The sequence below is a fragment of the Salvelinus fontinalis genome, chromosome 14 (genome assembly GCF_029448725.1).
Source record: "Salvelinus fontinalis isolate EN_2023a chromosome 14, ASM2944872v1, whole genome shotgun sequence".
NCBI classification, from domain to species: domain Eukaryota; kingdom Metazoa; phylum Chordata; class Actinopteri; order Salmoniformes; family Salmonidae; genus Salvelinus; species Salvelinus fontinalis.
The window spans coordinates 398,571-425,750 of record NC_074678.1 but is presented as its reverse complement, the minus strand read 5'-3'; the positions used below and the strand labels follow the sequence as shown (position 1 = coordinate 425,750).

General features: G+C 44.4%; 1 protein-coding gene across 2 annotated transcripts in view; it reads right to left on the bottom strand.

The window, feature by feature from the left end:
* hmcn1 (hemicentin 1) overlaps positions 1 to 27,180 on the bottom strand; it is a 241,162-nt gene that overhangs the window by 179,660 nt on the left and 34,322 nt on the right. For both annotated transcript variants that reach the window (XM_055943694.1, XM_055943695.1), the window contains exons 2-5: positions 17,625 to 17,695; positions 7,669 to 7,827; positions 7,416 to 7,538; positions 2,546 to 2,717 (exon numbers count right to left, since the gene is read on the bottom strand). In XM_055943694.1, coding sequence (XP_055799669.1) covers positions 2,546 to 2,717; positions 7,416 to 7,538; positions 7,669 to 7,827; positions 17,625 to 17,695 — 525 coding nt within the window. The remainder of the gene's footprint in view (positions 1 to 2,545; positions 2,718 to 7,415; positions 7,539 to 7,668; positions 7,828 to 17,624; positions 17,696 to 27,180) is intronic.

The window sequence follows — 27,180 nt, the reverse complement described above, 5'->3', positions numbered from 1 at the left end:
CTGCTACTCACTGTTTTACCCCTACCTACATGTACACTGCTGCTACTCTCTGTTTTACCCCTACCTACATGTACACTGCTGCTACTCTCTGTTTTACCCCTACCTACATGTACACTGCTGCTACTCTCTGTTTTACACCTACCTACATGTACACTGCTGCTACTCTCTGTTTTACCCCTACCTACATGTACACTGCTGCTACTCTCTGTTTTACCCCTACCTACATGTACACTGCTGCTACTCACTGTTTTACCCCTACCTACATGTACACTGCTGCTACTCTCTGTTTTACCCCTACCTACATGTACACTGCTGCTACTCTCTGTTTTACCCCTACCTACATGTACACTGCTGCTACTCTCTGTTTTACCCCTACCTACATGTACACTGCTGCTACTCACTGTTTTACCCCTACCTACATGTACACTGCTGCTACTCTCTGTTTTACCCCTACCTACATGTACACTGCTGCTACTCTCTGTTTTACCCCTACCTACATGTACACTGCTGCTACTCTCTGTTTTACCCCTACCTACATGTACACTGCTGCTACTCTCTGTTTTACCCTTACCTACATGTACACTGCTGCTACTCTCTGTTTTACCCCTACCTACATGTACACTGCTGCTACTCTCTGTTTTACCCCTACCTACATGTACACTGCTGCTACTCTCTGTTTTACCCCTACCTACATGTAACCTGCTGCTACTCTCTGTTTTACCCCTACCTACATGTACACTGCTGCTACTCTCTGTTTTACCCCTACCTACATGTACACTGCTGCTACTCACTGTTTTACCCCTACCTACATGTACACTGCTGCTACTCTCTGTTTTACCCCTACCTACATGTACCCTGCTGCTACTCTCTGTTTTACCCCTACCTACATGTACACTGCTGCTACTCTCTGTTTTACCCCTACCTACATGTACACTGCTGCTACTCTCTGTTTTACCCTTACCTACATGTACACTGCTGCTACTCACTGTTTTACCCCTACCTACATGTACACTGCTGCTACTCTCTGTTTTACCCCTACCTACATGTACACTGCTGCTACTCTCTGTTTTACCCCTACCTACATGTACACTGCTGCTACTCTCTGTTTTACACCTACCTACATGTACACTGCTGCTACTCTCTGTTTTACCCCTACCTACATGTACACTGCTGCTACTCTCTGTTTTACCCCTACCTACATGTACACTGCTGCTACTCACTGTTTTACCCCTACCTACATGTACACTGCTGCTACTCTCTGTTTTACCCCTACCTACATGTACACTGCTGCTACTCTCTGTTTTACCCCTACCTACATGTACACTGCTGCTACTCTCTGTTTTACCCCTACCTACATGTACAAATTACCTCGACTAACACGTACCCCCTCACATTGAATTAGTACCGGTACCCAATGTATATAATCTTATAATTGTTATGTAATTTTCCTGTGTTATTTTTTAAATGTTTTGTGTTTATTTAGTAAATATTTATTTTCTCTATTTAAGCATTTCACGGTAAGGTGCATATGACAAAATAATTTGATTTGATTTGATATGATTTAGAGGTCCTGGATGGCAGGGAGTTCGGCCCCAGTGATGTACTGGGCTGTCCGCACCACCCTCTGTAGCGCTTTGCGGTCTAGAGCGGTGCAGTTGCCATACCAACCAGTGATGAAGCCAGTCAAGATGCTCTCGATAGTGCAGTTGTAGAATTTTTTGAGGATCCGAGGGCCCATGCCAAATCTTTTCAGTCTCCTGAGGGGGAAAAGGTGTTGTCATGCCCTCTTCACGACTGTGCAGGTGTGTGTGGACCATGTTAAGTCCTTAGGGATGTGGATGCCAAGGAACTTGAAGCTCTCGATCCGCTCCACTACAGCCCTGTCGATGTGGATGGGGGCATGCTCTCCCCCCTCTTTCTCCTGTAGTCCACGATCAGCTCCTTGCTCTTACAAACATTGAGGGAGAGGTTGTTGTCCTGGCACCACACTGCTAAGTAGGTGAACACGGAGTATAGGAGGGGACTAAGCACCCCAGATGCCCACCGTGTAGAGGGCCAGCATGGCAGAGGTGTTGTTGCCTACCCTCACCACCTGGGGCCGGCCCATGAGGATGTCCAGGATCCAGTCGCAGAGTGAGCAGTTCAGTCCCAGGGTCCCCAGCTTGGTGAGGAGCCTGGAGGGAACTATGATGTTGAACACTGAGCTATAGTCTATGAAAAGCATTCTCACATAGGTATTTCCCCTCTTTCCAGATGGGAGAGAGAAGTGTGAAGTGCAACTGAGATTGCGTCATCTGTGGATCTGTTGGGGCGGTATGCAAGTTGGAGTGGGTCCAAGGTGTCTGGGCTGATGGTGTTGATGTGAGCCATGACCAGCCTTTCAAAGCACTTCATAGCTGAGTAGAACTGAAAGAAGTCCCCCAAATAGTAAAGCTACAGTGCATTAGAAAAGCCTTCAGCGAACAGTACAGTGCCTGAAACAGTGAGCAGACAGTCCTGTGAAAGGTGATAGGGAAGGGGTGTTGTATTTTGTGCTGTGGCCTACCCTGGGGGTTGCGTATCTCGATGTCAGGTGCAGGGCCGCTGAGTGCCACAGTGACCTCCTTCAGGCTGGGGTCAAAGGGGATCGGCCAGGTGTTGCTGACCCCGTTGTAGTGGTCAGTGGACAGCAGGTGGACCTTGGATGACTTCACTGCCTCTTCCACCCATTTCAACACCTACAGGAAGGGAGAGAGAGAGAGGGAGTTGGATGAGAGGACAATATGTACAGAGATGACAATATGCACACACACACACACACACACAGAACATAGAAGGGCGATTCCACTCCAGAAGGCCCACAAATATTTCTGGTATCTCAGATTGTTCTGGAAATTCTCACATAGAAACTTCATTGAGAGGAAGGATGTTTTTATATGCATTTTACATTTGTATCACAAACCATTTCTGAGAAAATCATGATAAAGCTATGAGAGCTTTGAGATAACTCTGTAATGAAAAGCGCTATACAAATTATTAGCACTATACAAAGTATTATTATTCTTATTATAAAAGAGGCCATTTTAGGCCCTTTTTAGACCTGTACATGCCTCCTGTAAGACCCTATGATGTGTGAAGCGTATATGATGCAGACAACATGTTGGAGTCATTACACTCCTTACAGTGTGCTCTAACATATGGAGTATGTCCAGATTCTGAAATACAAATGTTCACATTCATTTATTTATTCAACATAAAAAAATATTAATATAAACATCTCAAAACTGCCCTTTTGATTTAGCTTATTGTTTGGAACAATATCCTCTTGAAGTATATAACATTTCATAGCGGGCTTGTCACGTTCCTGAGCTATTTCTGTTAGTTTGTTGTATGTGTTAGTTGGTCAGGACGTGAGGTTGGGTGGGCATTCTATGTTGTCTGTTTCTATGTTGGTTTAAGGGTTGCCTGGTATGGCTCTCAATTAGAGGCAGGTGTTTGGCGTTCCTCTAATTGAGAGTCATATTTAGGTAGGTTGTTTCACAGTGTTCATTGTGGGTGGTTGTCTCCTGTGTCAGTGTTTGTCGCACCATACGGGACTGTTCGGTTTGTTTGTTCATCGTTCTTTTGTGTAGTCTATTTTCCCTGTTCGTGCGTTCTTCGTGTTTAATGTAAGTTTGTCGTCCAGGTCTGTCTACTCCGTTTGTTGTTTTGTTAGTTTATAGTGAAGTTCGTGTTTTCGTGTTTTCTTTAAATAAATTATGTATTCACAACCCGCTGCGCCTTGGTTCAATCACTACTCCTCCTCTTCGGTTGAAGAGGAGGAGGACTACCGTTACAGGGCTCTCTGATACTTTTGAAATATGTTCAGGCTATCTTGGCAGTGGAATCATCCAGAAGCTAGTTTTTGTTCCACACATTACTGTATTCACGCCTTACTTTCAGGTTTCCCACGCCCACTCCTTCTCAGTCCCAGAGTAAAGGCTCATAGGCAGCATCAGGGATTCATTGACCAAAACACACAAGACCATTACAGACTATTATTTATTCTCTGACATTCTTTTTTATTTGGTCTTTTATAAACAATACAAGACATATACACACACAAACTACAACATCATACAACCATCAACTACATCACACCTGCCCAGACCCACAAGCACACACCCCCATCTCCAGCATCACACATCTCTGACATTCCACCGATCCCTCTCTTCCTCCACGAATCCACCTCCATCGCCTCCCCCCCCACACCATCGTAACCACCACCTACTGACCCTCGTCAGCTGCAAGGTCATCCCCCAACATGTGCAGGGACTTTGGAGAAAAGGGGTTGAAGCCCCCCTGAGTCCTGACCCAGCCCGAGCCCCAGCTCCTGTTTTCCCCAGCTTCTGTTCTGTGTGACCGACCCACTACTTCCAGACCTCTTAAACCCTCACCATTGCCTTGTTGCTCTACACATGCCTCCACCATCAATCCCCTCTCTGGGGTGATGTCCCGGGGCTGTCCCCCTGGCCCAGAGGGGACACAGTGGCAGGTCTGTCATGGGGAGGTCAAACGACACCGGCCCAGGTGCAGAGGCCGTAGCTGGACAGACAGAAGGGGACCCCAGCCTCTCTTCTTGTGGGACCATGGAGGCCATGGGGCCAGGGTCGGGCCAGGTGGGAGTAGAGGGTTCAATGGAAATGGTAGAGGTCAACTAGCCATTATTCTTTATGTCAGCCCCCTGCTTGTGCTTGTCCATCAATAGACATGTGGTTACCCCTCAGACAGATATAATGAACTCATTGTTATCAGAGGTGATCAAAGGATAGCTTTCAGTAGTCAAGTATGTTTAAAAGAGAGAGAGGGAAAGAGAGAGAGAGAGAAAGAGAGAGAGAGAGCGAGAGAGAGAGAGCGAGAGAGAGAGAGCGAAAGAGAAAGAAAGAGAGAGAGAAAGAGAGAGAGAGAAAGAAAGAAAGAGAGAGACGGGGGAGAGAGAGAGAAAGAGAGAGACGGGGGAGAGAGAGAGAGACGGGGGAGAGAGAGAAAGAGAGAGACGGGGGAGAGAGAGAGAGACGGGGAGAGAGAGAAAGAGAGAGACGGGGGAGAGAGAGAAAGAGAGAGACGGGGGAGAGAGAGAGAGACGGGGGAGAGAGAGAAAGAGAGAGACGGGGGAGAGAGAGAAAGAGAGAGACGGGGGAGAGAGAGAGAGACGGGGGAGAGAGAGAAAGAGAGAGACGGGGGAGAGAGAGAAAGACGGGGGAGAGAGAGAGAGACGGGGGAGAGAGAGAAAGAGAGAGACGGGGGAGAGAGAGAGAGACGGGGGAGAGAGAGAAAGAGAGAGACGGGGGAGAGAGAGAGAAAGAGAGAGACGGGGGAGAGAGAGAAAGAGAGAGACGGGGGAGAGAGAGAAAGAGAGAGACGGGGGAGAGAGAGAGAGATGGGGGAGAGAGAGAGAGAGAGAGACGGGGGAGAGAGAGAGAAAGAGAGAGAGAGAGAGAGAGACGGGGGAGAGAGAGAAAGAGAGAGACGGGGGAGAGAGAGAAAGAGAGAGACGGGGGAGAGAGAGAAAGACGGGGGGAGGGGGAACCATGTGAGTCAATGCCCATGTCAGAGTTAAGAGAGAGTCATTTTTACATTTCCCTTCAGGCTTCAAGAAAATCTAACTAAAAAACATAATATTTCCATTGATTTGCATTCTTTGGAATGCTCAGACATCATGCATCAATCTGTTTAAGAGCTGTGCAATCAATTAAAGAACTCTTTCACAGTGAAGTCCACATAAATCACAGTTCAGGCAGGCTTGGAGTGGTCCCACCTATAGGATACGACACTAGAGCAGTAAAACCGTCCAGCGATGCTTTAATTACATGAATCTAAGGCCAATGTTTGGGCCAAGTTGAGGCACTCTGAAGCCAGTGATCCTTCCACCATCCGTAACTCCACTTCATTTCAAGCCTGCATGTTCTGTGTCTGAGAATGTTCTGCATCTGAGAATGTTGTGGGTCTGAAAATGTTCTGGGTCTGGAACCAAGTCATAGATCAGTCCTATGTTTGTGTTCTACTGAGACTCGACTCCTGTCAGACAGAGCCAGCTAAGCATCACAGTCTGCTCAGTAGTTGAGAAGAATGAAGTGATGGTAGTAACTCGAACTCGAACTCGAAGAGGAGCCACCAAGTTAGAAGTTTTTTTAGGTACTATTGTATGTCTGAAACTACCAAATGTTATTTGAGGACATAGGGAAAGAGAAAGTGAGGGAGGCACACAACTAAACTGAGAGCAAAGAGATGAACAACTGAACCAAGAGCTGTTTGGCGGACAGTAAGTGTAGAATTGATTAATTCCATTGAGGCTGATTGACAGGTCTTTCAATTCAGGCTGATTGACAGGACTAGTTCCATTCAGGCTGACTGACGGGACTAGTTCCATTCAGGCTGACTGACTGGACGAGATTGATTCGGGCTGACTGACAGAACTAGTTCCACTCAGGCTGACTGGCTGACTTGTTCCATTTGGGCTGACTGACAGAACTAGTTCCATTTGGGCTGACTGGCAGGACTAGTTCCTAATTCCATTCGGGCTGACTGACGTTTCTAGTTCAATTCAGGCTAACTGACAGGATTAGTTCCCTTTGGGCTGACTGACTGGACTAGTTCCTAATTCCATTCGGGCTGACTGACGTTTCTAGTTCAACTGACAGGATTAGTTCCATTCGGACTGACTGAAAAGACTAGTTCCATTCAGGTTGACTGACAGGACTAGTTCCATTCGGACTGACTGAAGAAGCTGGTTCCATTCGGGCTGACTGACAGGACTAGTTCCATTCAGGTTGACTGACAGGACTAGTTCCATTCGGGCTGACTGACAGGACTAGTTCCATTCGGGCTGACTGAAGAAGCTGGTTCCATTCGGGCTGACTGACAGGACTAGTTCCATTCAGGTTGACTGACAGGACTAGTTCCATTCGGGCTGACTGACAGGACTAGTTCCATTCAGGTTGACTGACAGGACTAGTTCCATTCGGACTGACTGAAAAGACTAGTTCCATTCAGGTTGACTGACAGGACTAGTTCCATTCAGGCTAACTGACAGGACTAGTTCCATTCGGACTGACTGAAGAAGCTGGTTCCATTCGGGCTGACTGACAGGACTAGTTCCATTCGGGTTGACTGACAGGACTAGTTCCATTCAGGTTGACTGACAGGAATAGTTCCATTCGGACTGACTGACAGGACTAGTTCCATTCGGGCTGACTGACAGGACTAGTTCCATTCAGGTTGACTGACAGGACTAGTTCCATTCGGACTGACTGAAAAGACTAGTTCCATTCGGGCTGACTGACAGGACTAGTTCCATTCGGGCTGACTGACAGGATTAGTTCCATTCGGGCTGACTGACAGGACTAGTTCCATTCGGGCTGACTGAAGAAGCTGGTTCCAATCGGGCTGAATCTCACCTCGTTGACTTGTTTCTTGTCCAGGTGGAACACCTGTCCAGAGCTGGTGGAGGCGATCTCTTCATAGACCTTGTACCCAATGTGAGCCCGGTCATCACAGTCCCCTGTCAGCACAAACACCACCTACACACACACAAAACACAAAGGGCATCAGACTATAGACACAGCGGCAGAAATAAAGGAATGCAATATTTACATTTTAAACTACATTCAATCTTCTTCAACAATCTCTTCCAGATGTTCACAGCTGTACCTGAGACTGTTTCTGCTGGATGAGCTGCAGGACCTCCTGGGTCAGCTTGTAGTCTTTGGATCGGGCATCTGTGAAGACGTAAATGAAGGACCCTGGCAGGGAGATCTCCAGGGCGATCTTGATGGCGCCAATGCTCATTTCTGGGCAGTCTCCACCTCCCTGGTGACAGAGCCATTAGGATGAGCCAAAACAAACCTATACAGCATGTTGGGTACGTTCACTATCAAAGTGTTCTAAAACATTCTTGGCATTATGCAACAGAGCACTACATGGGAATTTTGCAAGAACACTTGATTCCACACCTATTTGTACATAAAGCACATTGGAAACTATTAAGGATTAATGCAATAATGACATAGTTTGTTCCAATCTGTAATGCATACTGTAGATTAACAAGATTATAATTTAAACACATGAATAGCATGTCTATGAATCCTATAGACAGATTTGGACTGGGGACGAGAGGACTCTCCATTAAGTTGAATGTTGAGGGACTAGCGGTGACATTGACTGATGTGTTGTAGATAAAGCTCCCGAGTGGCGCAGCGGTCTAAGGCACTGCGTCTCAGTGCAAGAGGCATCACTACAGTCCCTGGTTTGATTCCAGGCTGTATCACATCCGGCCGTTTGGGAGTCCCATAGGGCGGCGCACAATTGGCCCAGTGCCGTCCATTTTTGGCCAGGATAGGCTGTCATTGTAAATAAGAATTTGGTCTTAACTGACTTGCCTAGTTAAATTAAGAAATACAAATAAATAGCATGTAGAGGTTGTCGATGATTGGTAATTTGTTCCGCTAAATGTTAATGACTATTTACTGCATCCCAGTGACGTGCAGTCAGGGTAAGCAGGGCAGGCAGAAAAGCTGTTATGAAATTATATATTTTTTAAACGACATCAAAAATTGTTATCTAATGTTTTTGATTCTGTTGATTTTCGCTCAAAATCTCTACATTTGCTAAATCTGCATCAAAACCTCAGGAAAGGCGCCAGGGTATTCATGCCTTTTTTCCAGCCATTCAAATCCATTCAAATCGTTGATGCCACGGCCGTTCCTGAGTCCAGTCACTGTTAATGGACAGGGTCAGCATCGGCCTCGCTGCTTTGCCTAGCTTGAATCTTCATTCGTTGCATTGAGACAATTTCATATTTTGCGTATGCGCATTGCCTAAACATGTTGTGTGGGTATTGCCGGGGGTACGCTGTGCACATTTGGGCGTGTCTAGATAATTTGACGCTCGCATCCCTTCAACTGAACAAAGCTATCTACCAAAAACAACCTGAAAATTTGACACTATTGCTCCTCAAAAATGTTCCGAGTTAGAAAAATGTAACGGTTGCCATTTGGAAGGTTCGAAGAGTAGAATGTCAATTAAAATGAAAGTTAAGACCAGACAGAGGCAGTATACAGGAGCTCTACACACAAGACAAGACATGACAGGCAGCCACCATCTCCCTCACTGCTAGCTGACAGGCAACCACCATCTCCCTCACTGCTAGCTGACAGACAACCACCATCTCCCTCACTGCTGACAGGCAACCACCATCTCCCTCACTGCTAGCTGACAGGCAACCACCATCTCCCTCACTGCTAGCTGACAGGCAACCACCATCTCCCTCACTGCTAGCTGACAGGCAACCACCATCTCCCTCACTGCTAGCTGACAGGCAACCACCAACTCCCTCACTGCTAGCTGACAGGCAACCACCATCTCCCTCACTGCTAGCTGACAGGCAACCACCATCTCCCTCACTGCTAGCTGACAGGCAACCACCATCTCCCTCACTGCTAGCTGACAGACAACCACCATCTCCCTCACTGCTAGCTGACAGGCAACCACCATCTCCCTCACTGCTAGCTGACAGGCAACCACCATCTCCCTCACTGCTAGCTGACAGGCAACCACCATCTCCCTCACTGCTAGCTGACAGACAACCACCATCTCCCTCACTGCTAGCTGATTGTTTTGTCACATAAACTGAAATTAGGCAAACTATTATTGTCCTTCTACGTCTGCATTGCTTGCTGTTTGGGGTTTTAGGCTGGTTTCTGTATAGCACTTTGTGACATTTGCTGATGTTAAATGGGCTTTATAAATACATTTGATTGATATTAGAATTTCAGCAAAAAGGACATGGTGGAGCGATTTCTGCATATTGCACCTTTAATACTTTTTACCCAATGTCACGCCCTGGCCTTAGTATTCTTTGTTTTCTTTATTATTTTAGTTAGGTCAGGGTGTGACATGGGGAATGTTTTGTTGGTTTTGGGTGTTTTTTATGGTATAGGGGTTGTTGTATAGTATATGGGTTTGTGTGGAGTACAGGTGTCTAGTGTTGTCTATGTATGTTTAGTTGTCTAGGAGAGTCTATGGTTGCCTGAATGAGTTCCCAATTAGAGACAGCTGATTTCGGTTGTCTCTGATTGGGAGCCTTATTTAGGGTAGCCATAGGCTCTCATTGGTTGTGGGTAAATGTCTATGTAGAACGTTTGTAGCCTGTATGTATGTGCACAACGTTTGTAGCTTCACGGTCGTTTTGTTGTTTTGTTCGTTTTGTTAAAGTGTTTCGTGTTTATTTTTGTCATCTTTTAAAATAAAAGAAGATGGCTTATTTTCCAACTGCTGCGTTTTGGTCCGTCAATCCCCCACACGATCGTGACACCCAAACTTTTACAACATATTGGATATTTTCTTTTGCTTTGTAGATGTAATCAGAATGAAATGCTGGTGCAGCTGTAAAATCTTTTGAGGATCAGAGGACCCATGCCAAATCTTTTTAGTCTCCTGAGGGTGGTGGATGGGTTTTATCATTCCCTCTTCACAACTGTCGTGGTGTACTTGGACCATGTTAGTTTGTTGTTGATGTGGACGCCAAGGAACTTGAAGCTCTCAACCTGCTCCACTACAGCCCTGTTGATAATAATTGGGGCGTGCTCAGTCCTGTTTTTCTTGTAGTCCACAATCATCTCCTTTGTCTTGATTATGTTGAGGGAGAGGTTGTTCTCCTTGCACCACATGGTCAGGTCTCTGACCTCCTCCCTATAGGCTGTCTCATCATTATCGGTGATCAAGGGAGGGAGCTGTTTATTCCCAGGGTCCTTAGCTTAGTGATAAGCTTTGAGGGAACTATGGTGTTGAACGCTGAGCTGTAGTCAATGAATAGCATTCTCACATAGGTGTTCCTTTTGTCCAGGTGGGAAAGGGCAGTGTGGAGTGCAACAGAGATTGCATCATCTGTGGATCTGTTGTTGCAGGGTTTCTGGGATAATGGTGTTGATGTGAGCCATGACCAGCCTTTCAAAGCATTTCATGGCTACAGATGTGAGTGCTATGGGTGTGTAGTCACTTAGGCAGGTTACCTTAGTGTTCTTGGGCACAGGGACTATGGTGGTCTGCTTGAAACATGTTGGTCTTACAGACTCGGACATGGAGAGGTTGAAAATGTCAATGAAGACACTTGCCAGTTGGTCAGCGTATGCTCGCAGTACACGTCCTGGTAATCCGTCTGGCTCAACGGTCTTGTGAATGTTGACCTGTTTAAAGGTCTTACTCATATCGGCTGCAGAGAACGTGATCACACAGTCATCCGGAACAGTTGGTGCTCTCATGCATGTTTCAGTGTTACTTGCCTCGAAGCGAGCATAGAAGTTATTTAGTTCATCTGGTATGCGCGTGTCACTTGGCAGCTCGCGGCTGTGCTTCCCTTTGTAGTCTGTAATAATTTGCGAGCCCTGCCACATCCGACGAGCGTCGGAGCCGGTCATTTTGATATGTTGATATGGAAATTTCATTAGAACCTTATTTATTATATGTGTGTGTGTAGTAATATTTTACATAATAAAATGATCATGTGTGTGCTTGTTTGCTCTCATTGGAAGAATTATTAATCCATTGTGAAAGGCTATGGAGTAGGGATGGGAATTGCCAGGGACCTCACAATATAATATTACCACCATACTTAGGTGCCGATACGAAATGTAATGCAATTCTCAGGATTCTATATGTATTGCGATTCGATACTGCAAATTTTTTGCGATTCGATATTCCAAACATATTGCTCACTATATGTCTGCTGCAGAACAACAAGAGAGAGCATGAGAAATCAAGTTTTGATCAATCATGTAAATAAAAATGCTGAAAACAAGTTGGTTCACTATTTGAAAAGAAATGGAGAAAAAGCTACAGGATGAAAAATACCAGAGTTTTGGTGCAGGCACAGCTGACTAGCGTTAGCTAACACTACCTTACAAATAATTGGAGTCAAATAGCGATATAATATCTTCCAAAAAGAATATTGCAATATTTAAATGTGTCTATTTTTTCCCCCATCCCTACTATGGAGAATGTGTTGCCAATTATTCAGATGAAATGTGTCTATATGTTGGTATTTTAGTGCCACATATCAGTTGTAACTGTGGATGCTACATCGGTCTATGGCTGAGGTGATTTGAGCAGTGTGTAATTCTGCATCACATCCAGCCGTGATTGGGAGTCTCATAGGGTGGCGCACAATTGGCCCAGCGTCGTCCAGGTTTGGCCCGTTGTAGGCCATCATTGTAAATAAAAAAATAAAAAAAAATTCTTAACTGACTTGCCTAGTTAAATAAAGGCTAAATTTAAAACATCTACATTTAAAATATTCCACCATCAGAGGCTATCGCTTGTGTATCTTGGCTACATTGGTATTTACATATCCATAGATTTGGGGTAAATTTTGGTTAATAGCCTATGTCACTGGTTGTTGGAGCTATCTGTTGTACGGTGAACTTGGGCTTCATCAAGGTTTATTTGTGAGTAAATCTGGCTTTGTTTACCCTGCCACCGGCCTCACCGCACGCCACCGCTGCATGCCATTATCTAGCTTTATAAAAGCTTTATGTAGCATTTATGAGGACTCTTGGCTAATCAGTGTATTACCATAGTGGTCTTTCCATAGTGATATAATTAAGCAATAAGACACGAGGGGGTGTGGTATATGGCCAATATACCACGGCTAAGGGCTATTCTTCAGCACGACGCAACGCGGAGTGCCTGTATACAGCCCTAAGCCGTGGCATATAGGCCATATACCACACCCCCTACCAATGTAGCCATAAACTGGTTATCAAAGTAATTAGAGCAGTAAAAATAAATTGTTTGTCATGCGGGGCGGCAGGTGGCCTAGTGGTTAGAGAGTTGGGCCAGTAAAAGAAAAGTTGCAAGATCAAATCCCAGAGCTGACAAAGTAAAAATCTGTTGTTCTGCCCCTGAACAAAGCAGTTAACCCACTGTTCCTAGGCTGTCATTGAAAATATGAATTTGTTCTTAATTAACTTGCCTAGTTAAATAAAGGGTAACAAAAAATACCTATGATTATACCATGACTGTCAGCCAATCAGAGTTCAAACCACCCAGTTGATAATGATATACACTACTGTTCAAAAGTTTGGGGTCAGTCAGAATTGTCCTTGTTTTTGAAAGAAAAGCACATTTTTTGTCCATTAAAAGAACATAAAATTGATCAGAAATACATTGTTAATGTTGTACCCACAAAACACCAGTCTCAACGTCAACAGTGAAGAGGCGACTCTTCACAGTTCCTCTGTCCAGTGTCTGTGTTATTACTTTTCTTTTTATTGGCCAGTCTGAAATATGTCTTTTTCTTTGCAATTCTGCCTAGAAGGCCAGCATCCCAGAGTCGCCTCTTCACTGTTGACGTTGAGACTGGTATTTTGCGGGTACTATTTAATAAAGCTGCCATTTGATGACTTCTCAAATTAGAAACTCTAACGTACTTGTCCTCTTGCTCAGTTGTGCACCGGGGCCTCCCACTCCTCTTTCTATTCTTGTTAGAACCAGTTTGAGCTGTTCTGTGAAGGGAGTAGTACACAGCATGTACGAGATCTTCAGTTTCTTGGCAATTTCTCGCATGGAATAGCCTTCATTTCTCAGAACAAGAATAGACTGACGAGTTTCAGAAGAAAGTTCTTTGTTTCTGGCCATTTTGAGCCTGTAATCACACCCACATATGTTGATGCTCCAGATACTCAACTAGTCCAAAGGCCAGTTTTATTGCTTCTTTAATCAGAACAACAGTTTTCAGGTGTGCTAACATAATTGCAAAAAAGGTTTTCTAATGGTCAATTAGCCTTTTAGAATGATAAACTTGGATTAGCTAACACAATGTGCCATTGGAACACATGAGTGAAGGTTGCTGATAATGGACCTCTGTACGCCTATGTAGATATTCCATTAAAAATCAGCAGTTTCCAGTTACAATAGTCATTTATAACATTAACAATGTCTACACTGTATTTCTGATCAATTTTATGTTATTTTAATGGACAAAAAAATTGCTTTTCTTTCAAAAACAAGGACATTTCTAAGTGACCCCAAACTTTTGAACGTTAGTGTACATATATAGCATTTGATAGGTTTGACATAATATATTATATTCTGCTGTCCATCTTAAAGTCTCTTACATTTGTCTCTTATTCTCTGTTGCTGTCTCGCCACCCACCCCCCCACTCTCTCATTCGCTCTCTATCGCTCTCTCTCTCTTCCCCCCTCCCCCCTCTCTCTGTGGGGTCAGGGGAGCTGTCCTCTGGAGCATTCTAGGAGGCACGTGTCTGTCTGAGGGGAGCACGGGATGCCAGGAGGAACATCTGGAACTGACTGATCCCTGTTTCCAGACCAGAGGGATGGAATGTGAGGAGAACTCCTCTCCTCCGCTCCCTAACACCCCCACCCTCCGTCAAAGAATCCCCCCCCCACCCCCGTACCAATAACCCTATCACCCCCTTTATGTGTACTCTCATTCCCCTCTACAGTAACAAAATATGGGACCGAACAAAATGTACTATATACCCCACCAGCTGATCTCAACAACCAACCTGAGGTTAGCCTACTGTACATTGAAAGGGCTGACCCAATGATGTATATAAACAATGTATGTACGGCTATGGAGCTGACCCATATAAGAGGTTCACTACATCAGAGTTGAACATGAGATAGTCCTAAAACTCATCAGTTCTTTAACCTGGTCCCAGCCTACAGCAGCAAAGAGATGACAGATGACAACCGGGGTGAGGGGAGGTAAGCCTAGCATAGTCCTGTAAAAGGAAGCTCATGGATCTCTATGGGGTACTGTGTTACCCAGAACAACCCACTCACACACCAAACACAAGTTAGCACACGTCAAGGATGCACAAGCACATGGCAAGGATGTCCCCTCGCAGGACAGCTAGCTGCAGTATCTGACTGGTTTCACCTCAGAGCTCCTTTCGCTCCCAGACACAAATCACTCTTCTGTCAGTGGTCTGCTCAGATACTGATACTGCTGAGAGACAAATCTGGGTTTCAGTGAAGCACTTCAGCAGCATTGTTCAAATAATGGATTACCATACAGAGAGGTGATATCCACCAATCGCAAGACAACTTCCTCCCTCTCTTCCCTTCCTCTGAGCGATTACAGGAGAATTTGGATTTCGCATTGCTCTATTTGGCTCTCTGACTCAGGTGATTATTTTTTGTGTAGATATGTGTTTGTTTAGATATGTGTTATTTTTGTTTAGATATGTGTTTGTTTAGATATGTGTTTGTTTAGATATGTGTTTGTTTAGATATGTGTTTGTTTAGATATGTGTTTGTTTAGATATGTGTTTGTTTAGATATGTGTTTGTGTAGATACGTGTTTGTGTAGATACGTGTTTGTGTAGATACGTGTTTGTGTAGATACGTGTTTGTGTAGATACGTGTTTGTGTAGATACGTGTTTGTGTAGATACGTGTTTGTTTAGATATGTGTTTGTTTAGATATGTGTTTGTTTAGATATGTGTTTGTTTAGATATGTGTTTGTTTAGATATGTGTTTGTTTAGATATGTGTTTGTTTAGATATGTGTTTGTGTAGATATGTGTTTGTGTAGATATGTGTTTGTGTAGATATGTGTTTGTGTAGATATGTGTTTGTGTAGATATGTGTTTGTGTAGATACGTGTTTGTGTAGATACGTGTTTGTGTAGATACGTGTTTGTGTAGATACGTGTTTGTTTAGATACGTGTTTGTTTAGATATGTGTTTGTTTAGATATGTGTTATTTTTGTTTAGATATGTGTTATTTTTGTTTAGATATGTGTTTGTTTAGATATGTGTTATTTTTGTTTAGATATGTGTTTGTTTAGATATGTGTTTGTTTAGATATGTGTTTGTGTAGATATGTGTTTGTGTAGATATGTGTTTGTTTAGATATGTGTTATTTTTGTTTAGATATTGTGATGACCCTCCCACTCGGTCTGCCAAATTATTTCTCTTTGCTCTTGTTTTCCTTAATAAAATGTCGGTGGGCAGAGCTGGAAGGGTCATCAGCGAAATAGGACACCTGTGCTCAGGTGTGTCCCGGGGATAAATACACCTCAGGTGTGTCTAGAAGATAAATACACCTCAGGTGTGTCCCGGGGATAAATACACCTTCCCCCAATACATCGAGGAGACTCTCCACGCAGACACACTGTCGGTTTTGGCATTTTGAGGCTTCTTTGTGTTAGTTTGTTTTGGTACCTCTCAACACCCCTCATTATCACCATCTATGCACGCATCCACTCACTTACACTACTGACTACACACACCATTGTTAACCTCTTGACGCTAGGGGTCAGATCATTTTTTTTTTTTTTTAATAACTTTCCCAAGGTAAACAGACTATTTCTCAGGTCCAGATCGTAGAATATGCATATCATTTACAGATTAGGATAGAAAACACTCCAAAGTTTCCAAAACTGTTAAAATATTGTCTGTGAGTATAACAAAACTGATTCTGCAGCCGAAAACCTGAGGAAATCTAACCCGGAAGTGATTTTTTTTTTTAAATCTGTGTTTCCTGGCCCGTCTTTCTTCCATTTAAAGGGGTATCAACTAGATTCCTTTTCCAATGGCTTCCTCAGGCTGTGACCAGGCTTTAGACATAGTTTCAGGCTTTTATTTTGAAAAATGAGCGATATTTTTCAAAACTAGTCAGGTATCCTCTGATTAGTTCCTGCGCGCGAGAGGGGTAGCTCCACATTTTCTTTCTCTCTTTTATTGAATAGGTTACGGTCCGGTTGAAATATTATCGATTATGTTTGTTAAAAACAACCTGAGGATTGATTCTAAAAAATATTTGACATGTTTCTACGAACATTACGGATACTTTTGGGAATTTTCGTCGAACGGAACGAGGCTGTAGTTTTCTGAACATAACGCGCAACCCAAATGGCGTTTTTTGGTTATAAAAGTAATATTTATCGAACAAAAATAACATTTATTGTGTAACTGGGAGTCTCGTGAGTGCAAACATCCGAAGATTATCAAAGGTAAGCGATTAATTTTATTGCTTTTCTGACTTTCGTGACCATGCTAATTTGGGGCTAGCTGTTGTAGCATTGATTGATACACTCACAAAAGCTTGGATTGCTTTCGCTGCAAAGCCTATTTTCAAAATCTGACACGATAGGTAGATTAACAACAAGCTAAGCTGTGTTTTGGTATATTTCACTTGTGATTGCATGATTATAAATATTTTTAGTAATATTTTGCGCCCTGCAATTCAGCGGTTGTTTAGGAAAATGATCCCGCTAAAGGGATCCGTAGCGCAGAGAAGTTAATTGTGTATAGTTTACTTTATTTAATCTCCGCGTTGTCTCCCTCTTTGTTAACGGCTATGAGCCGGTTCGTAACAATATGTGTTTGTTTAGATATGTGTTATTTTTGTTTAGATATGTTATTTCTGTTTAGATATGTGTTTGCGACGGCTATGGAAAATAAGGAAGGAAAACAAACCAAGATTTCACAGGAATGTGTTATGCATACAGTATGGTCAACTTTCAGACAAACACAAAGGCAACAGCTCTGTATAACTGAGGGCTTTATGATCTATGTGATCAATGTTCTGATCTACAATCTAAAAGGTCAGAGGCTGGAGGTCATAAACTCCTGAACCCACCTGGACGTACAGCTCCCTCAGTTCAAACTGAAACTTCTTTGGATCCGTTGTGATGGTTACCGGTCCTATTTCTGCAAAGAAACAAGATACATTAAACATTACAGACAGCCAGAACATGATGTATAGTGTTTTAGACTAATAGCCCTATTAGAATGAATAATTGACATAGTTTCTTGGTCTGAATTCCTGACTGTGGCCAAATATTTGTGCAGACGTCCAAGTTCAAATGTCACAGTTTGAACTGGTGTGACAGGGAGCTTCCTGTAAACACTCAGGAAACCAGATCCATCCCTCTACACTGTGTCTGTTTGTGATGAGAGGGAAGAGATTTCCATTTTGCATCTTCAAATGGGCTATGCTGAAATGAGGCCCTTTTCGGCTCTAAATATTTGCCCATTCACACACGTACGCACAGTATCCGGGAGGCAGTGTCTGGGTAGGCGCGCCATGCAGGCACCGAAGAGTTGCTTTGGAATTGATAAGGAGACCCCAGCTCTGGAGAAACTTCAATGCCCTATTTCACAAGCCTATCATGGCTCACATGGCCTTTCTCATGTGCCTATCCCAACTACGATTAGAGGGTCGATGAAACACAAGGAAGTGGAATTTACAATAACTTGGAACATGAAAATCTTTTATTGTGAGGTCAACATAACTGGACGACAGATCAAAGGCTTGCATGGTAGAGGAGTTTTAATAGTCAACCGCAATCATTTCCCCGTCATCATGAGACAAAGAACATGGCAATTGAACCACAATTCACATGGTTTACTTGGTACAATATGTTAGTTCATTTTCAGATTTAAAAAAATCTAGCAAAAGCATAGGAGTCTGACTGAGGAAAAAGTCCAGAATGATACTCTGACTGAGCCTATCGGAGGCCAAGTCATTCTCATAAAAAATGCTTATGGAAACCTATGAACATTTCACCTCTAAATGAATGTTCCACATGTTGCAACTCTTTCAAACGGATTTCCAGCCTGAACACAACACACAGAATGGATGGGCTGATCCTAGCTGTGGAACTCCACTGCTAACACCATCCAATAAAGGCCTGTCTCACGGCAACCCCCACTGACACTAATTGGCAATGGCTCCGTTACAAAAGGCCAACATGTTCTCATTAACAATGTTCCCATTCCCCTCCCTCCACCTCTACCCTTCCTTCATCCCTGCCTCCCTCCTCTCCTCCCCCAGGCAGTCAGCTGTTCTGCAGCTCTGGGGGAAGACCTTACGGCTCAGGTATGCTCTTGTGTCATGGCCAGCCGGGGTTCGGCGTGAGGACATCCTTCGGCTTCGCCGGTTATAAAAACAGTTATAAAAGCCCCAGAGGGTGAGTGACATCAGCATGCACCTTTCTTCTCCAACTGTGGAGAAAACTCTGTTCTACAGCCAGCATTGGTTGGGCGGTAGTCGAGGCGCTTCTTCTCAGCTCACTTGTGTTTCAGTCTTTTTTTCAGTCTCATCAAAATGTTAAACTATAAAAAAATATTATTTTATTTTCAGGACCAGGATTGTCCTGACTTCCAAGAATGCCTGAATGGCTTTTGCTTTTCTGGTTGGCTGGATGCAAGTTTCACCATCCAATTATTTCAGATTTACAGGAGTGCAAGTTTCACCATGGCACGGACCGTAGCGATATGTTGGCAAACGAGAATTATTCAAATATGGCAAATTCTTGTATTCTATCCATGCTGGCTTTCGCGGGCTACCTGAGACATGAACCAGATAGGTGGGAGGGCATACAGGCTGTTGCAAATGTAGGCTATTAACGCACAATTTGCATAAATGGATAATGGAATCACTTCAACCATTTATTTTTTCTTTGACATTCTGGATTTTTGCAGATTTATTTATATTTTTAGGTGTGACGTAATTACAGTAGGTCCAGCTGTTTTTATTGACGTAAGACAATTGAATGGAAACGCACCATAGCAGGTAATTGTTGCATCCAATTTCCATGCCAACTGTCTAAACATCAACAAATAAAATCACAGGAGAAGTTAATGGAAACATAGCTACTGAAAATTCTGGCCAGGCCTCTGCACTAGCGCCACCTACTGGGAGGGTTGACTGAAACAAAGAGCCCCAGAAGTGCCAAGGTGTCAAAAACCTACAAATTACTTTCACAACGGAAATTACAGGCCAGGGGGCGTTCTGCTCTGCCGATAAGGTAAGAGCTGATGGTAGGACTGACTGATACATCCTAGATATTCTGTGTTTTTTAATCTTTCAACTCTGATATTTCATGAAACAGGGCAAAGGGCAATTCTCCACTTCTCGACAGCAGAATATTGAGGCCAATTCCGTTTCAACGTCTACACATTCTTACATTAGTTTTATATAAGGTTAAGCTTTTAAAGTGAACACAACTCTGCACCGTACATCCTGGCAACAGAAAGATCTGAGGAAACTTAATTGCTAATAATCAGCAATATTTCTTTGACTTTTCACAATAACATCACTCTTCCTTATGAAAGCACTGTACAAACAAATACTTTAAAAATGATTTAATAATGTATAGTATAACAAGCTGGGAGGGATCTAGATTTTGGCAGTTGTGGAGAGAATGAAGGAACATTTGGGCCGATCAAATAATGACGCCTTTTAAAACTAACAGGGAAATGTGTTTGGCTAGCTCCGAACAGAACTGCCTGCTGTGCTCGGGAAAAGAGGGGCGAGGAGCAGACTGACGGGCTGAGAAAGTAGAGGAGAAAAAATGCAAGGTAATCAAGATAGCAGCAGTAGCAGCAATACAGATAACTCATCCAAAACAAATCAAATCAAAGTTTATTTTTACGTGCGCCAAATACAACATGTGTAGACCTTACAGTGAAATGCTTACTTACAGGCTCTAACCAATAGTGCAAAAAAGGTAATAGGTGAACAATAGGTAGGTAAAGAAATAAAACAACAGTAAAAAGACAGGCTATTCACAGTAGCGAGGCTATAAAAGTAGCATACAGACACCGGTTAGTCAGGCTGATTGAGGTAGAATGTACATGTAGATATGATTAAAGTGACTATGCATATATGATGAGAAGAGAGTAGCAGTAGCGTAAAAAGAGGGGTTGGGGGGGGGGGGGGGCACACAAAGCAAATAGTCCAGGTAGCCATTTGATTACCTGTTCAGGAGTCTTATGGCTTGGGGGTAAAAACTGTTGAGAAGCCTTTTTGTCCTAGACTTGGCACTCCGGTACTGCTTGCCATGCGGTAGTAGAGAGAACAGTCTATGACTGGGGTGGCTGGGGTCTTTGACAATATTTAGGGCCTTCCTCTGACACCGCCTGGTGTAGAGGTCCTGGATGGCAGGCAGCTTAGCCCCAGTGATGTACTGGGCCATACGCACTACCCTCTGTACTGCCTTGCGGTCAGAGGCCGATCAGTTGCCGTACCAGGCAGTGATGCAACCAGTCAGGGTGCTCTCGATGTTGCAGCTGTAGAACCTTTTGAGGATCTCAGGACCCATGCCAAATCTTTTTAGTTTCCTGAGGGGGAATAGGCTTTGTCGTGTCCTCTTCACGACTGTCTTGGTGTGTTTGGCCCATTCTAGTTTGTTGTTGATGTGGACACCAAGGAACTTGAAGCTCTCAACCTGCTCCACTACAGCCCCGTCGATGAGAATGGGGGCGTGCTCGGTCCTCCTTTTCCTGTAGTTCACAATCATCTCCTTAGTCTTGGTTACGTTGAGGGATAGGTTGTTATTCTGGCACCACCCGGCCAGATCTCTGACTTCCTCCCTATAGGCTGTCTCATCGTTGTCGGTGATCAGGCCTACCACTGTTGTGTCGTCTGCAAACTTAATGATGGTGTTGGAGTCGTGCCTGGCCATGCAGTCGTGGGTGAACAGGGAGTACAGGAGGGGACTGAACATGCAACCCTGGGGAGCTCCAGTGTTGAGGATCAGCGTGACAGATGTGTTGCTAACTACCCTCACTACCTGCGGGGCGGCCCGTCAAGAAGTCCAAGAACCATTTGCTGAGGTGGGATGTTTAGTCCCAGGATCCTTAGCTTAGTGATGAGCTTTGAGAGTACTATGGTGTTGAACGCTGAGCTGTAGTCAATGAATAGCATTCTCACGTAGGTGTTCCTTTTGTCCAGGTGGGAAAGGGCAGTGTGGAGAGCAATAGAGATTGCATCCTCTGTGGATCTGTTTGGGCGGTATGCAAATTGGAGTGGGTCTAGGGTTTCTGGGATAATGGTGTTGATGTGAGCCATTACCAACCTTTCAAACACTTCATGGCTACAGACGTGAGGGACATGTTGAAAATGTCAGTGAAGACACCTGCCAGTTGATCAGCACATGCCCGGAGCACACGTCCTGGTAATCCGTCTGGCCCCACAGCCAAGTGTATGTTGACCTGTTTAAAGGTCTTACTCACGTCAGCTACAGTCGCCTGAAACAGCTGATGCTCTCATGCATGCCTCAGTGTTGCTTGCCTCGAAGCGAGCATAGAAGTGATTTAGCTCGTCTGGTAGGCTCGTGTCACTGGGCAGCTCGTGGCTGTGCTTCCCTTTGTAGTCTGTAATGGTTTGCAAGCCCTGCCACATAAGACGAGCGTCAGAGCTGGTGTAATATGATTCAATCTTAGCCCTGTATTGACGCTTTGGCTGTCTGATGGTTCGTCGCAGGACATAGCAAGATTTCTTATAAGTTTCCAGGTTAGAGTCCCGCACCTTGAAAGTGGCAGCTCTACCCTTCAGCTCAGTGCAAATGTTGCCTGTAATCCATGGCTTCTGGTTGGAGTATGTACGTACAGTCACTGTGGGAACGACGTCCTCGATGCACTCATTGATAAAGCCAGTGGCTGATGTGGTGTACTCCTCAATGCCATCGGAAGAATCCCGGAACATGTTCCAATCTGTGATAGCAAAACAGTCCTGTAGTTTAGCATCTGCTTCATCTGACCACTTTTTTATAGACCAAGTCACTGGTGCTTCCTGCTATAATTTTTGCTTGTAAGCAGGAATCAGGAGGATAGAGTTGTGTTCGGATTTACCAAATGGAGGGCGAGGGAGAGCTTTGTACGCATCTCTGTGTGTGGAGTACAGGTGATCTAGAATGGTTTTCCCTCTGGTTGCACATTTAACATGTTGATGGAAATTTGGTAGAACTGATTTAAGTTACCCTGCATTAAAGTCTCCGGCCACTAGGAGCGCCACCTCTGAGTGAGTGGTTTCCTGTTTGCTTATTTCCTTATACAGCTGACTGAGTGCGGTCTTAGTGCCAGCATTTGTCTGTGGTCGTAAATAAACAGCCACGAAAAGTATAGCTGAGAACTCTCTAGGCATGTAGTGTGGCCTGCAATTTATCACAATATACTCTACTTCAGGCGAGAAAAATCTAGAGACTTCTTTAGATTTCGTGCACCAGCTGTTGTTTACAAATATGCACAGACTGCCCCCCCCTCGTCTTACCGGAGTGTGCTGTTCTATCTTGCCGGTGCAGCGTGTATCCCGCTAGCTGAATATCCATGTCGTCATTCAGCCACGATTCCGTGAAACATAGGATATTACAGTTTTTGATGTCCCGTTAGTAGGATATTCGTGATCGTACCTCGTCTAGTTTATTGTCCAATGATTGCACGTTAGCGAGTAGTATTGACAGTAACGGCAGCTTTCCCACTCGCCTTTTTCGGGTCCTGACCAGGCATCCGGCTCTTTGTCCTATGTACCTGGTCGCTTCCTCTTGTAAATAACGTGGATGTCGGCCCTGCCGGGCGTTTGGAGGATGTCTTGTTTGTGCGTCTTGTTTGTTGAAGAAAAAATCTTTGTCTAATCCGAGGTGAGTGATCGCTGTCCTGATATCCAGAAGCTCTTTTCTGCCGTAAGATACGGTTGCAGAAACATTATGTACAAAATAAGTTACAAATATCGCAAAAAAATAATAGCACAATTGGTTGGGAGACCGTAAAACTGCTGACATTTCTTCCGGCGCCATTTTAACAAAGCCTTTTGACTTCTTAAACATGGCAGAAAGGTAACACTATATGGTGCCCCGACTCCGTATTCATTCAGGCATCTACTGAACATAGCTAGCTAACTAGCCATTTAAACCAAATATACATCTGGACTCATCCACTCCCGCTTTCTCCCGTTGTGCTATTTACAGACACGTGACTGGCTCAACTGTTCTGGGGAACGACGTTAAGCTTCATAATGGAAAATAATGTGACAGGTGAAATGAAGAACGCAATCTGCTTTTTCTCCAAATGTATTGCACAAGTTGACGTCAGGCTTTTACTTAATAAAAAGTAGCTACGAATATTCAAATGTATTGAAAAACTTCAAATAAATTGTTTAAACAGTATCGATGGTATTGAGAAACCATCCCTTGTCTATTTCCAAATACCACGGTACACGGTATACTGCCCAAGCTTAGTCAAGTAACCCGGTATACAGTAGGACTCCTGAGTGGCGCAGTGGTGTAAGGCATTGCATCTCAATGCAAGAGGTGTCATTACAGACCCTGGTTCAATCCTGGGCTGTATTACAACTGGCTGTAATTGGGTAGTGCACAATTGTCCAGGTTAGGGGAGGGTTTGGCTGGGGTAGGCCGTCATTGTAAAATAAGAATTTGTTCTTAACTGACTTGCCTAGTTAAATCAAAGAGAGTCTATTTCTGCTCTCTAGTTAAATCAAAGGGAGTCTATTTCTACTCTCTGTTATTCCTTATTGAATCGTCATGTTTGGTGTGACTGAGTGCCAAGGAGCTGACAAGATAGCAGAAACAGGCTAAGGTACTGCTACTTTGGCCCAACCTCTACATACCGGTACATTACATGGTGTAACGGAAGGCACACCAAAGCCGTGGCTCTTCTGCTCTGATAACTAGACCAGGGGTAAAATGCTTCATAGAGAAATTTCTCTGGTCCACAGGGGTCACAGAGTCTGCTTGTTTAAGCCCTTAAGCCTTTTATTCAGAGACTGATTTAGACCTATATAGGCCACAATTGTGTGTCCCAATAAAGATGCTCATGTTCTGATCATTAGAAAAATAATCAAACAGTGGTGATGTTCCAGTGTTCACTTCAGCAGTTAGTCCTGGGTCAGCCTCTCAGCCATTAGACATAAGACAGGAAGAGGTGTCCTGGGTCAGCCTCTCAGCCATTAGACACAAGACAGGAAGAGGTGTCCTGGGTCAGCCTCTCAGACATTAGACATAAGACAGGAAGAGGTGTCCTGGGTCAGCCTCTCAGCCATTAGACATAAGACAGGAAGAGGTGTCCTGGGTCAGCCTCTCAGCCATTAGACATAAGACAGGAAGAGGTGTCCTGGGTCAGCCTCTCAGCCATTAGACATAAGACAGGAAGAGGTGTCCTGGGTCAGCCTCTCAGCCATTAGACATAAGACAGGAAGAGGTGTCCTGGGTCAGCCTCTCAGCCATTAGACATAAGACAGGAAGAGGTGTCCTGGGTCAGCCTCTCAGCCATTAGACATAAGACAGGAAGAGGTGTCCTGGGTCAGCCTCTCAGCCATTAGACATAAGACAGGAAGAGGTGTCCTGGGTCAGCCTCTCAGCCATTAGACATAAGACAGGAAGAGGTGTCCTGGGTCAGCCTCTCAGCCATTAGACATAAGACAGGAAGAGGTGTCCTGGGTCAGCCTCTCAGCCATTAGACATAAGACAGGAAGAGGTGTCCTGGGTCAGCCTCTCAGCCATTAGACATAAGACAGGAAGAGGTGTCCTGGGTCAGCCTCTCAGCCATTAGACATAAGACAGGAAGAGGTGTCCTGGGTCAGCCTCTCAGCCATTAGACAAAAGACAGGAAGAGGTTTTAGTGTTTTCTCTCTGTGATGATAAAGAAGAACACATTGGTCGGTGGGTTAGTGGCGTAAACAGGGACACGTGTGTGAACTCAGTCTGAAGGAATGCTCTGAAGCCTGACCAGAGAGATTAAAAAAAGGAGAGAGAGAATCCACCCTAAACAATGGGCCAAATGTTGATCTGCTCAGAAGAACATCTCTCATCCTTTTCTCTATTTTCTTTGTCTTGGGAGTGTAAGAGACAGGCGGAGGATGATTCAAGTTGCATGAGGTAAACAAATGAAAACAGATGACTCTGGTTCCGGTTGTTGTTGTTTCTTGTAAACCTTTGCATTCTCATTGTGTTTATCTGAGGTAATGCTAGTTAGCCAAATTAGCGTACCCCGCAAATCCCATGCATGCTTAAACACTAACAGAAAGGCTAATGGGATGGAACAAACTGGGCAGCTTTCCAGCGCAATCTTAATTTCACCTCCTCCGAAGTTACATATACACAAACACACACACGCATGAACATGCACAGAGACATCGAGCACACACAATCTCAGACACGCACACACACACACACACACACACACACACATAATTCACCTCCTATGACATTCAGCTTGGGCTAATTCACTGGGAATCACTCTCACATTCGTCCGTGGAACGTCTCATTCGGACTGTCTATTTCCACATGGAAAAAAATGGCAAACAGGGAATTTTGAAGACCCATCCATAGAAAGGTCAGTCATTATTGTATTTATTTTCAATCCAATGTGTGTGTTTGTTTAAATGCTAAGTGTTTCCCAGGCTTCCAGGAGTTTGAAAATGTCAAGAAACTCAAAATAGAATGTAACAAACTCTTTAGCCCAGACACTCTTCCTCCTTCCTGTGTACAAGACAAGTCCAAAAATGTCACACTGACTAGAGCAATCTGGGAAACTAATATCAAACTCCCCTCACCACAGACACCCTCCTTCTCAGACCCCCCCCCCCCTCGCCACAGACACCCTCCGTCTCAGACCCCCCCCACCCCCTCGCCACAGACACCCTCCGTCTCAGACCCCCCCCACCCTCTCACCACAGACACCCTCCGTCCCAGACCCCCCCCCCCCCACCCCCTCGCCACAGACACCCTCCGTCTCAGACACCCCCCCCCCCACCCCCTCCCCACAGACACCCTCTGTCTCAGACCCCCCCCCCCCCCACCCCCTCACCACAGACCCCCTCCGTCTCAGACCCCCCCCCACCCCCTCGCCACATGCAAGAGTTTATATAGCTGTGGAAGCATTCACATTAACAGCATAGAACATTTGTTTTCCTTTTTTTACATTCCTCAAAGCGAAGCTCTGGACGTCCGAATGTACAATTACTCCTCTCTATAAAAGGAACAAATCACAGAGCTTCACAAACAAGCAGTGTGACAATACAACCATTCAGTGACCGCAAGGACCCCTAATCTTAACCTTCGGTCCAACCATGATCAGCTCTGTGGTTAGTGGTTACACTGGGTCGTGTGGCCATATTCTGTTGTTGCACACAGAGACATAAACTCAAGAAAGACATTCAGAAGACCATTCTGAATTGTTTTTGGGACATGTGGTTTAATGACATGAGGTTTAATTATGTGGTTTAATGACATGAGGTTTAATTATGTGGTTTAATTATGTGGTTTAATGACATGAGGTTTAATTATGTGGTTAAATGATATGTGGTTTAATGACATGTGGTTTAATTATGTGGTTTAATTATGTGGTTTAATGACATGTGGTTTAATGACATGAGGTTTAATTATGTGGTTTAA